General features: G+C 35.8%; 1 protein-coding gene across 1 annotated transcript in view; it reads right to left on the bottom strand.

The window, feature by feature from the left end:
• Nucleotides 1–12,750, bottom strand: part of LOC111050700 (26S proteasome regulatory subunit 7) — a 33,617-nt gene extending 20,867 nt beyond the window's left edge. Inside the window, exon 1 of the mRNA XM_039425276.1 lies at nt 12,548–12,750. Within this exon, the coding sequence (XP_039281210.1) occupies nt 12,548–12,617 (70 nt within the window). The 5' untranslated portion in view covers nt 12,618–12,750. The remainder of the gene's footprint in view (nt 1–12,547) is intronic.
• Between the last annotated feature and the right edge of the window lie 219 nt (nt 12,751–12,969).

Here is a 12,969-nt window from a genome sequence, read left to right as displayed (position 1 = left end):
ATATTTTATAAGTCCTATATATCATTCCTATTTTGTGCAGTTGTCTCTCTTTTCTGCAGTTATTTGGAGCTTAAATAATAGAACTATTAGTAAATTTCTTGACACAAAACAAAAATAACTTCACTTAATAGGTCAATTGTCAAGATTAGTGAGTACACTGAAACTTCTCTATAATTCGTAGTTTTGCCATCAAAAACACTGTAATTAGTATTCCCATAAAGATAAATACACTAATATGCCATAGTAACTGATAACTCCAGTAATGAGTTCATCGAAAATTATGCTACAGTAACTAATAACTCCAGTGATGAGGAGACCGAAAATCACATCAACTGATGAAGTGAATTGGAAAAAAGGGTGTTGTGATTTATCATTAGTAAGCTGGAATATTAATTGCATGCAATTACCACAATTTACCCATTTATTCATAACAGCTAATGCTGATTGTTAATTATTTACCCATACGGAGTGAACTTTAAAGTTCTATGGATTCACATATAATAATATAACTAGAGACACCCTTGGTTGAAGAACTCGCTCTTGAACAGTTGTATTGATCTCTGAAATCTTTTACAAGTATGTCAAATTAATATTTAACAATATTTTCTAATATTCATTCATAGAGGCTATATTATGAATTAATTATGGGCAAAGATGGGATCAGTATCAATGATATAATTTTCTCGTATTTTGTTTTATCAGCCTCGATATTGCAGAGCTTGATATATAATTCGTCACCCTCCAAAATTCGTATTAAATGCTTGGTCCCGTAAGCTACAAATTATATAGGTTCTACTGTGTTGAATGTAGTCTAGGCCTACTGGAGGGTTAATTACTCGAACATTGAGAATTTTGAATATAATAAAATTATTCAGTATTGTTTTTCATTTTGAATGTCATTTTCAATACTGGAAGATATACAGTTATCATTTCCCAAAATAGCGGGAAAATGTTATTTTTTCATGATAATATTTTGATGATTGATTTTTCTACGTTTCAACGACGGGATTTGCTTTTGTCTGTATATGTATGTTGGCATGTTTGTAAATTAGCTTTTGATGATTACAGCTTGGCAATGCTCTCGGTTTTATTTATAACAGGTAATATTGTCATCGTCAATACACGCCAATCAGTCATTGGATGTTTTTCCGATGTCCGAAGGGCTAATTGAAGTGACATATTGACAATGAGATCTGTTTATAAATGCTGTACGAGGTCTACTGTTCACAGAACTACTAGCTACAAGTATTCAACTGCAGAAGTCGGAAATAGACATTTCATTTTACTCATGGAAGACACCCACCCTTATCTATCTACTTCACGTCTATGAAGATAACAATATCAAAGAAACAGAGTTGAAAGTACAAAGACATAGAGATGGAAATTTAGAAGTGAATGAATTGCTATAATTCAATTACTCAGGTATATTAAAACTGACTACTTTAGCATTTACCTGATTAATATTACCGCAATCATTATGTTTTAAATTCAAATTTGCGTTGCGTTGCTGTCACTCGGCTGCTCTCTGCACCATTTTCTCGAATCATGCAATAACTTCAAAAAAATGACGTCAACAAACTTGGTGACTCAACACATCTGTCTCGTTTTCAACTGACAATGGCAAACTCTTTCGATCAGCTGTTTTCAACTGACGATGAAAAACTCTCTTGATCAACTGTTTTTAACTGACGACGGAAAACTCTCTCAGTCAGCTGCTACTCGGTTGATGAATATTATTACCGTACCTAATCATTTTTAAGTTCCCTCAGTGAGTTATCCTAAACATGAGTCCTAATCCAAATGATGATTCTCGTATCACAAACTCTATATTTCAAACTTAATCAAAATCGTTAGAGCCGTTTTCGATTTCCATCAGACATACAAACAAACTAACAAACAGAAATTGAATACGATGATAAATACGTCTATAGTAACATCCATATGGGAACGTCTGTTATAGTAGACTGCACAAAACTAATCCGATGTTAGTTGGAAGAGCTGAGTACCTCCTCACCCCTTACCATAAACTTTGCCAATTCTTCAGGTGTACTGTATTATGAAAATATCAATATCAATTTTTACTTATAATCAGCTGCCTAGGGGGCCTAGGCCCCCCTCAAGGATCAGATAAATAATGAAAATGCGGGTCTATCTACACGAATCCTCAGAGTCTCATAATGATTTAATACTTTTCTTTATCAGCAGTAGTATAATTCCTTCTACAGTATCAACAATGTAGCAAAATTGCCTTGAAAGTATGGGTAGAGAGTAATAAATAATATATTTTTCTCTGTGGTATAATTTGAATACAGAATGGGTACACTTATTGATCAGAGCACAATAAGTGAGTTATTGAATAAATTTCAATGTGAGAATTAACAAGTTGCAAGATGTCACAGTGAAAGCAAAAGAAAGGGCACAATCAGACAATCAAAAATGTATGTAAAGGGTTGTTGAGAATTAAGGAAACAGCTTGATGTATCTTCAGCTTTCTAACTGGAAGTTATTTTCCAATTAGAATATGATCCACAATGAAATTGTTGAAATTGTCATTGTAAAAGAAAAATTTATCTTTTTCCATGTTTTTTAAGAAATCTGTTTCAGTGTATTCCTACTCTAGGGCCTCTCTGTAGACCCATATTTCTAATAAATATTCCATGATTGAATTCAATAACTAATAATGTATATGTTTGTATTGATACTTCAACCACATTTGTATAAAATTGGAAAAAATGAAGCATATAATAACATCTTCTAATGTAACATTTATGGGGAAAAACCCAGGTCCCTCTATTCCTCCCCCCCAATACCCCTTGGTTTTTACCCCCCCCCCTTTAGCAGTTTGGTGAAATGGCACCACTGAAGTTGAATGAAATCAACTTGGTAATTGTATGGCAAGATTACGATACATATGAGCTCTACTTAGAAATGGATTGTGAAACAAGATAATTGTACTGGAATGTAATAAACTGTGATATTTTCATGATTATATAAAAGCAATTTAGCCATTCATTTCAATCATTGAGAGAAAAACCAATAAGATGCTCATATTATCTTCTCAAATCTTAATACATTAACAATACACTACCGGTAATTCACGTGTAAATAATACTGATGTGGTCGATTTCAATGAACATTAAATGAAATGTTTGTTTTCTTCTAAATGTCTATACTTGAGCATTCTGTTAATTTCGAACAGAGATCACTTTTACGGAGTTTTCTCAGATGATGCAGCAATCACTGAGGAATATCCAACACATAACTCAATAATCCAGGAGAGAGTCATCTAAAATTAAAACTATTAGTGCAATATTGCTAAATTATTAGTGTTTTTCAATAAATTATTAATCCTATAAATGTCTCTTAATTAAATGATAAGTTATGGAGTTCCAAATATTATAATATTTTTCGCATTCCCATTTTTCTTTTTTTTATATTTGAATCGCTTCATTTGGGTCACTCGTTGTTTAGTCGAATATAGTATTTAATAGTATTATTCAGGTATATCTATCACATAAATCTCTCTCAGCAGCTACTATATAAACGCTTAAAATAGGTTGCTAGGGAACGATAATGATAAGAATATGTGATGAATAATCTATCCTGTTCTAGGCGAGCAATATTTCTGTATCACAGATATCCAAAAACTTCAACACTAAAATGTGAATATCTTTGAAACGGTTTGATATATTTATGAGCGATTTCCACCATTCATTGTCTCTTGAAATTCTTTATTATTCGAATCTTGTATTAAAACCTTCCCATAGAAAATTTTTGATTCAATGTGGCGGAACGAAGATGGCAGACCAAAATTATTTTGAAGCTACCTATAGAATTTTTTTCAATTTGAATAAAATCCCAGTGGAGCCCACTGTTATATTATCTTTGGAAAAGGAACATTAAGCTGTTTTCCTATTAATATTACGCTGTAGGCCTACGTGAATCCATAGGACTTCATAGGTTTCTCCGTATGGTTAAATGATTCAGAATCAGAATTCAAATTTTGTTAAATCAATAATACCAACGACATAGCAACTGCCATCACAATTTGTATCATTAATATTACGCGTATGCTACTGAAGGATAATAGTCAGGCAGACACACAGGAGCAAGTTATTTTGTCTCATGCAGTACTTTCAATGTTACTTTTATATCCTGAAAAAGGACGAAGAAGTGAGTAAAATATTTTGTTGTTCAACGAACTTGACCTGTAAAAAGGTTCGAAGAGTGCGTGTTCAAAATTTGAAGCTGATCGATCAACTCTTTCTAAAGTTATTGTAGTGCATTCAAACAAACAAGCAAACCCACAGACTGGCAACAACTTTGAACTTGAGTAAAAAGTAAGAACTTGCTAACGCTCGTTCAACAAATATTATTGAGAGAACAACGGGCGGTATTATCAAGTTGGGAGCACATAACTTGAAGGAGTAAAATTATTTCAGTGTAGGGGATTGTGTATTTCACAAGAGAGTGTGGTTCTGAGGGATATAGGCCTATAGTGAGAAAGTGAAGAAGTGAGGATTTAATTGAATTGCAGTTTTAGTTTTTTTTTGCACGGCCGGCCCTCTCTCACATTCAACCATTAACCCTCCAGTACGATGCTACATCAACTATATTATACAATCCTACTCGGTGGAATGGGGGAATTCACAATATTACAAGCAAGAGTTGATAGTAATGAATATTATTGACACAAAGAAATTTACAAATCTAGGCATGGGAAAGTCAAATTCAAGATAGGTTGTAGATAATTATGTCTGAAGCATTGTATGAAATAATAACAAAACCCTGAGGGGTTTTGAAGAAAGGAGAGCATTAGCACACAACCGGGTAAGAGAGAGAGTTAGAGAGAGAGAGAGAGAGAGAAGAGAGAGAGAGAGAGAGAGTGTGAGAGAGAGAGAGAGAATGAGAGAGGAAGCAATAGAACTAAATAAGGTTGAGATAAGAGACAATGTCACGCAGGAGTATTGTCCACACTTCTACAGTCACACTAAGTTCTAAAAAGAATATTTCAAAGAAAGTACAGTCTTCTCCAAAATTGAAACCAGTTTACTTCCAAGGTATTCTGTCAGCTTAACTCACATAAGCGTCAAAAGCTGATAGCGACAACCAGAGACTGTTTTCCAGGTAGAGAAATTAGTCACGGACTCGCCCCGCCAAAACAAGACACTTCTTTTTCAGCACAAGAACGACAAAAGTTGCCACCGCCAAAACAAGACTGATTTTCAGTGCTAGGATGGATGTGTCTGACTTTGACGGTGGTGTATCCTGACATCGCCCCGGAATGTAGTACCACACAGCAACACAGCAAAATACCTTGGAAAGACACTTGATGCCAAGTTGAAATGGAAAGAGCATATCAAGATGAAAAGGAGCGAGCTAGGACTCAAATACAGTAAAATGTATTGACTGTTGGGCCGTCAATCACAACTTTCAATGGACAACAAAATATTGATTTAAAAACAAATTTTAAAACCTGTCTAGACGTATGGAATTCAGCTTTGGGGCTGCTCTAGAACTTCTAACATCAAGCAGATTCAAACATTCCAAAACAAAGTACTGCGGAACATGGTGAATGCGCCCTGGTACAAAAGGAACAGCGATTTGCACCGAGATCTGCACATCCCCTATGTGACTAGTGAGATAAGACGATTGGCAGCCCATCATGAGTCACATCTTCATCAACACGACAACACCGAAGTCATCCAGCTATTAGACAACACTGAACTCACAAGGAGGTTGAAGAGAACAAAGCCCTACAAGTTGGTGTAGTGCTAGTGAAATTGAATAAAAGTGTAGTGAAAGAATTTTAAGTAGTGAAATTATAGATTGGAACTGTAGGCTTCACTGGCAGACTTTAGCAATAATAATGTTGGCCTATTTAGGATAAGAAATAAGAGAACAAAATTAATGGTGACTAGTCATAGTGACTAGTTTCAATATTAAATTTTTAAAAAATGACTGCCTTGCCTGCAAAGCGTCATAGGTTTGTATGGAGTTTCCGTTTCGTTTTCTGAAGTTGATCATTGTATAATGTAGGCCTATGATTGATATGGCTACGGAACATAGAAAAGTATGCATCCATCAGATGCTTTCGGGGTCTGAAAATAAATATCAAAATACATAGTTTCTAGCAGACATTCTTAATGTGATTACTCCAGCTGAGTCTGGAATACAAGATGAAACCAAAGAGCTTTACTTCTGTGAGGCCACTGAGCTGGCTCCACCCAAGAGTGCACAGTTTTCTGTGTTTTGTTTTTATTCAGCATCAGCATATATTTTCATAACACATCACACCCCAACCAGAGGAGACGCCTGCTTAGACGTGATAGCAACTAATTTAAACTTGTGGGAACACAAGACAAATGTTTCTGACAATGATTTCTGACCACAGTGCAGTAGTTTTTGAAGTAATTGAACAGCAAAACATACATAGTCAAGAGGAAACATGGTCAAACAACTACTTGTTTACATAACCCAATTTCGAAAAGAACTTGAAAAACTGAATTGGGGCTCAATATTTGAAAATATTAGTCCTAAATCGCAATTTGACACATTGATTCTAACATACATTTACTAATTCAATTATATGTTTCTCCAAACTATAACCAAAGATCCAAAGACATATATGAAACAAACTATTCTCAGAGATAAGTCATGGTTCAATGAACGTCTACAGGACTTGAAGGGTAATGTAGTTCTAATGCATTCACACTACAAAGCAGCAAATGCACCTGAGGAGAGAAACATTTTCTTCAAAGCATACTCTAACCTAAACAAAGCTTACCGTGAAGCAGTGAAGAAAAAGTCTATTGAGGAAAGTATAAAGTCAGCCCCAAATCAATGCAAGGCTGCTTGGGAAACAATAAACAGTCATCGACCCAAAAGACCAGGAGTTAAACCCCCACTGGATCCTGACAAGTTCAAAAGGTTTTTCATCACCACAGTTTAAGACATTGTTGCTAGTTTACCGGCTGTAAACATCAATCATCCTACTCCAAATCTCAGAGCAACCAATACCAGGTTAGACAAATGGAAGGAAATAAGCCATGTACAGATTATAAAAATGGTGAATAGCTTCAAGAGTTGAAGAGCTCAAGATGTCCATGGAATATCTTGTTCAGTTCTCAAGAAGACAATTGAGCATATTGCTGAGCCCATGGCAGAGGCAATAAACAACTGCTTAAGGGGAGAAAGGAGTAAAGGCTAAAGGGGAGATTTCCAGATATACTGAAATTGTCTAAAACTATTACTTGATACTTGTTACTTACTTGATACTTGTTGTCGTCGTCCTTGACCGGGTTTACCAGACAGACTGTGTCATTAAAATAAAGGCTCATTAGCTAATTCTGCCAACGAGTAAATTGCTCTATCAATCAACTTTTGCCTGACGAGAGCGCTGAATCTTGCACGTGTATTCGAGCGCTGTATAGAGCGCTGAATCGTGCACGTATTCCAGTTTATAAAAAGGGGACACAAATCAACCCTCCAATTTTAGACCAGTGTCAATTCCTCCAACAATGTCGAAGGTCATCGAAACTATCATGAAACTGCAGCTTGTGGAATACTTCGACACAAATGATTTTCTCCAGCTCACAGCATGGCAGGGGCGGCTCCTGATAAGGTTGCAGTGTTGCACAACCCCCAGTAATCTTTAAACAAAATAATGAATACTAGTAGTTTAAGTTAAAATTACATTCCATATTCACATTCATTTGCACACAGATCGACAAACGATTTTCGTTCTGGTGTTTGGCAAGAGAAGAATGTGTTTGAAATACCGCGCGTAACCATCGGAGTGCATGCACCAGGCCTACTCATAGAAGAATAGCATAGGAATTGTTGTTATTTCGGACTCTACTGTGGTTGCCATGGCAACGTGTGCTTTGTAGCCATATTTCTAGGTTGCAGAGTGCTTAGCAACCATGCTACCGGGAGCGCTAGTGTATTTTGTAAGTGTCGTAACGTAAGTCATAGCTCAAGAAGGCATTTGAACTTCCTAAATTATTTTTGTTATTGGATTGCAGGTTATGTTTGTTTGTATTCATGTGGCATGTGGCATAGATAGTTTGTATTTTTGTTTTGCATAGTTTGATCTTGATGTTGTTATTGTGTTGTTGTTCCTATGAAAACTGTGATATTGATAGTTATTAATAGTTCAGTGCTTCGGTTGATCGGTTCTATGACTTATCGGATCCAATGAAAAATGAATTCAGTTACAAACTGCCAGTAGCTGCTTCCTTCAATTCACGGCCGCTTCAAGAAAAGATTGAAATAAAAACATTAGGTAGGCCAACACCGGACCTCCCAAATTTCATTCAAATTGTAAAATCAGGGAACAGAACTTTTAATAGGAAAGTCAACAGAGACTTATACAATAAATGCATTTGGCTCTGTGGATGTGACACTAAAATGGCACCGTTTTGTTTCCCCTGTCTATTGTTTGGAGGTGAGGATACATGGACAAAAACTGGATTCAAAGACTTAAATCACATTTCAACAAGAACAAAAATGCATGAGGTTTCAGGTGTACATATGAAGAACAATTTAAAATTAGCATTATTAGGAACTACAAACATTGTAGAAAAATTAAATAATGCCTACAGACAAAACATTCTACTGCATAACGAAAAAGTCAAGCAAAATCGGTATGTTCTGAGTATCATTATAAACTGTGTACGTTTTTGTGGTGTGTTTGAGCTTGCTTTAAGACGGCATAATGAATCTAAAGATTCATCCAATCCAGGGATTTTCAGAGGATTGATAGATTTTAGTGCAGAACTTGATAGTGCTATGAAAACTCACTTGGATTGTGCTACAGTTTTTCGTGGAACCTCAAAGACAATTCAAAACGAACTTTTAAATGTAATGCTTGAAGTTTGTCATGTAAAAATTTCACAAGAAATAAAAGATGCTAATTTTTTAGCAGTCATTGCAGACGAGACTAGTGATGTCTCAAATGTTTTTCAAATGACTGTAGTTTGTAGATATATTGTGAAAAATAAGCCAGTAGAGAGATTTTGGACTTTTGTTAATCCTCCACAACATGGTGCTGCCGCACTTGCTTCCTGTATTCTAGATCAATTGAAGCTACATAAATTGAATGAAATGCCTGATAAGTTTATTGCTCAGATGTACGATGGAGCTTCTGTAATGTCTGGATCTTCTAATGGTGTACAAGCTATTGTTAAAGAGGCTTATCCTAGTGCTCACTTTATCTACTGCCATGCACATTAACTCAACTTAGTGATGATGAGAGCTGCTTCCATCAACAGGGATGTGCGAATATTCTTTGCAAATGTGCAGGGTCTATGATCCTTTTTTTTTTGAGTAGTGTGCAAAGAACGTCAGTATTAGATGAAGTTGTGAAGAAAAGATTGCCACGTTCTGTTCCTACCAGATGGAACTTTCAATCACGCAGCGTAATTACAATTCATGAACACAGACAGGGCCTCATTAATTGCATGAAGACTCTTTTAGAGTCCGAAAACATTAAGAATGACAGTACACTATCTCAGGCTTCTGGACATTTAAAAGTTTTAGTAAGTGAAAGTTTCATTTTTTGGTTGTCATTTTTCAGTAAGATTTTTCCCATGATAGAAATATTGTTTGGCCAGCTACAGAAAGTTGAAATAGAACCCACACAAGTTGAACAATCTCTTTCAAAATTTGAAGAAAACATATAAAAAATTCGCAATAGCATCGAAACAGGCCCTTCAACCTCTACAGAAACAACTAAGGAACAACCTTCAACATAAAAAAAAAGAAAAATCAACAGAATCGAATGGAGAAGACAAGCCATAGAAGTCTGTGATGTTATAATTTGCCAATCGAAAGAACGATTCAGTTTTACTGGGCATCTTGTGGCAGCTAGTCTTTTCATTCCTGACAGATTTCCAACTTATGAAAAACTTTTTCCTGAAAACAAGTTGAATGCAGTGTACAATGCTTACAAATTTCTAGACATTAAAAAACTTCGCACTGAACTTATAACAGTTTACAGTGCAATCGAATTCAGAGGAATATCAGGAGCTGTGGCATTGTATAGTTTCTTGAAAGACAATAAACTAAATGAAACGTTCAGTGAAATAATGAAACTTCTTGAAATAATTATCACCATACCCATGACAACAGCTGAAGCAGAAAGGTGCTTCTACTCTTAAGAGAGTGAAAACCTTCTTAAGAAACAGCATGGCTCAAGAGCGATTGTCAGCATTAGCTATGCTGTCAATTGAGAGGGATCTGCTGATGGAAATTCCTGATTTCAATCAAAAGGTGATTGAAAAATTCGCTCACCTCAAAGAAAGACGGATGGACTTCCTCTTCAAGTAATGGTGAGTGATAATTATCAACATGTAAATAAAATAATTGTATGAAATATATTCTTAAAGTGTCATTGAAAATGAATTTTGTTGAGTTAGAAAAAAAATTCAGAATAATAAATCATCTTCAAAGATGATTTTGTTTTGCAACCCCCTATAATTTTGAGCACCAGCCGCCACTGCAGCGTGGCTTCAGAAGCGGCCGATCAAAAACTAGTGCACTGATATCAGTGTCAGAAGGAGTTCAAGAAGTCTTTGAATCAGGTGAATGCCTTGCTCTTACTCTATTTGACCTGAGCAAGGCGTTCGACTGTGTCCCACACAACCTTTTAATTGAGAAAATGGAGCACTATGGAATTTGTGGTGCAGTGCTGAGTACCCTCAGTGACTACCTTAAGGATAGGAGGCAAGTAGTCTATAGGAGGAGCAGCATCAGAAGTGAAAGCAAACTGTCACGGCGTGCCACAGGGTTCTGTGCTGGGCCCACTGCTGTTAATCATACTCATGAACGACTTTACACCATAAGATGGCTCAGTACTATTTGCAGACGATACTATAATCATGTCCAGAGGTAAAACTATCAATCAGACAATGGATATAAGCAGATCTCAAACATGTGAGGCAAGGAAATGGTTCAACAATTACAAGCTGAAATTGAACGAAGACAAAACCCAGATATTAGTCTGTACAAAGAAAAATGATATTAGACATACAGACAATGCCCCAGTGAAATTACTCGGGTTCTGGATTGACAGCAAATTATGTTGGAGTAATCACATAAGTAATGTCTGCATTAAGCTGTCCAGGGTTACTCACTTGCTGCTTAAATTGAGGAACATTGTCTCTGCAAACTACCTGCTTACAGTATATCACGACAAAGGTTTAGCCTAAAGAGGGATGCAGTGTGGTTTTTTCTGTTACATGCTTAATATTATTATCTATGTTCAATCATTATGCTTAAGGTATGTATTTGTTTTACCAATTATTGTAATGTTCAATCATTATGCTTAATGTATGTATTTGTATTACCAATTGTAAAAATGCAGTGAAATAAACGAATTATATCACGCACTGTTTCATTTACATGTCACATATGGCCTCCTAATACGGGGACACACTCCATATTGCAAGGATGTGCTACTGATTCAAAAAAGAGCTCTGAGAATAATAACGTTCTCCAATCATTTGGAACATTGCAGGCCGCTGTTTAGAAAGCTTCAAATAGTGACTGTTTACAGCCAATATATTTTCGTTGCATTGATGCATGTGAAGAAGAATAATGAACAAATGAAAAGGAGAAATGAGGTTCACAACTACAATACACGGTCAGCGGGGAACCTGGAAATTCCACGAACAAGATTGACAAGCAATCAGAAGAGCTTCCAGATAGCGGCATTGAAGATCTTCAACAAACTTCCCAGCAATGTTCAGGAAATGCAACTTAAGAGATTCGAGAAAGCCCTGAAAACCACTCTTCTTGAGCGGCCATTGTACTCGCTCAATGAACTGGACGAAGAGACGCTTTTTCCTGCCGGATGACCCCCCGGCTGGATACACGACTACGACGCGGTTTATCTGGCAGCCCCAGTCAACGACCCAGACATCAAGAATCAAGTAAGTAAGAAGCACTGCTTGACTTTCTTCAAGAATATCCGCTGCAACCATTTCAGAGAGATCTGGTGCTCTTCCCCTTGTTTAGATGGTGATATCATTGTCAAACATCTAGGTCGTTCATCATCACCAAAAGCCAAAGAGGACCTATACCACTGAAAACTAAGTCACTATCACTAAATCTGAGCTCGCTCCATTAAGTTTGCTGCAATTTTACCGTAGAGTGCCTCAGGGTTTAGTGATACGGTAGGATCTCTTCTATTCCCGGTAATGAATTTTGTCGACAAATGGAACTAATGTTTTTTTTTTTAATTTTACAAATAGAATTCAGATCATTTAATAAAGTTGTAGACTATACGGTATTTTGCTTACTAATTGCCAATAACAAAATAAATGCAAATGTCAGACAACTTACCTACTGAGTCACTTCAATACTTTTCTAATAACTAGAATTCGAATTCTAAAGTATAGTAATATGATTGAATAAATCATTGGATTTAAAACATCAATTTTAACTAGAATATATTTTCTTATTCCCATTAATAAAAGAAAATAGTATTGACTATCATTTAGTAATTAATATAACCTAAAAATGCTGACTAATGGTCACTCACATTTTATTTCTTTCTCTTCCTCCTTATCATCTTTTGTTTTTCTCATATCATCTCCAAGGAAATCTGGCATCTTGAACTCTATTGATAGTATTTAAATTTCTTAATTTGGATTAAATAAAGTTTAATTTATATTGAAAAGTTGGAATTGACACAGCAAAATTCAATGAGAGAGATGCTATCTTGCTGTTGTGTTTGTGTTGCAATGGATGGGCTTAGACATAGTAGTGTATAGAGTAGTCATGGATGATTTATGGAGCTCTTTCAAAACGCAACCTGCTCGCAAAACTTTAAAAAGTCGTTTCTACGTCGTAGAGGTATCCCAATATTTATATTTTTGAAGCTATTTTCATACAGAGCTAAAGCTGAGCGCTGAGCATTCTGTCAACCAGAATGGTGTATGTCAAAAGCACACTGGTTGGAAT

The sequence above is a fragment of the Nilaparvata lugens genome, chromosome 1 (assembly GCF_014356525.2).
Source record: "Nilaparvata lugens isolate BPH chromosome 1, ASM1435652v1, whole genome shotgun sequence".
Classification (NCBI taxonomy): domain Eukaryota; kingdom Metazoa; phylum Arthropoda; class Insecta; order Hemiptera; family Delphacidae; genus Nilaparvata; species Nilaparvata lugens.
The sequence above is the reverse complement of the archived record's forward strand: the minus strand, read 5'-3'. Positions and strand labels throughout refer to the sequence as shown.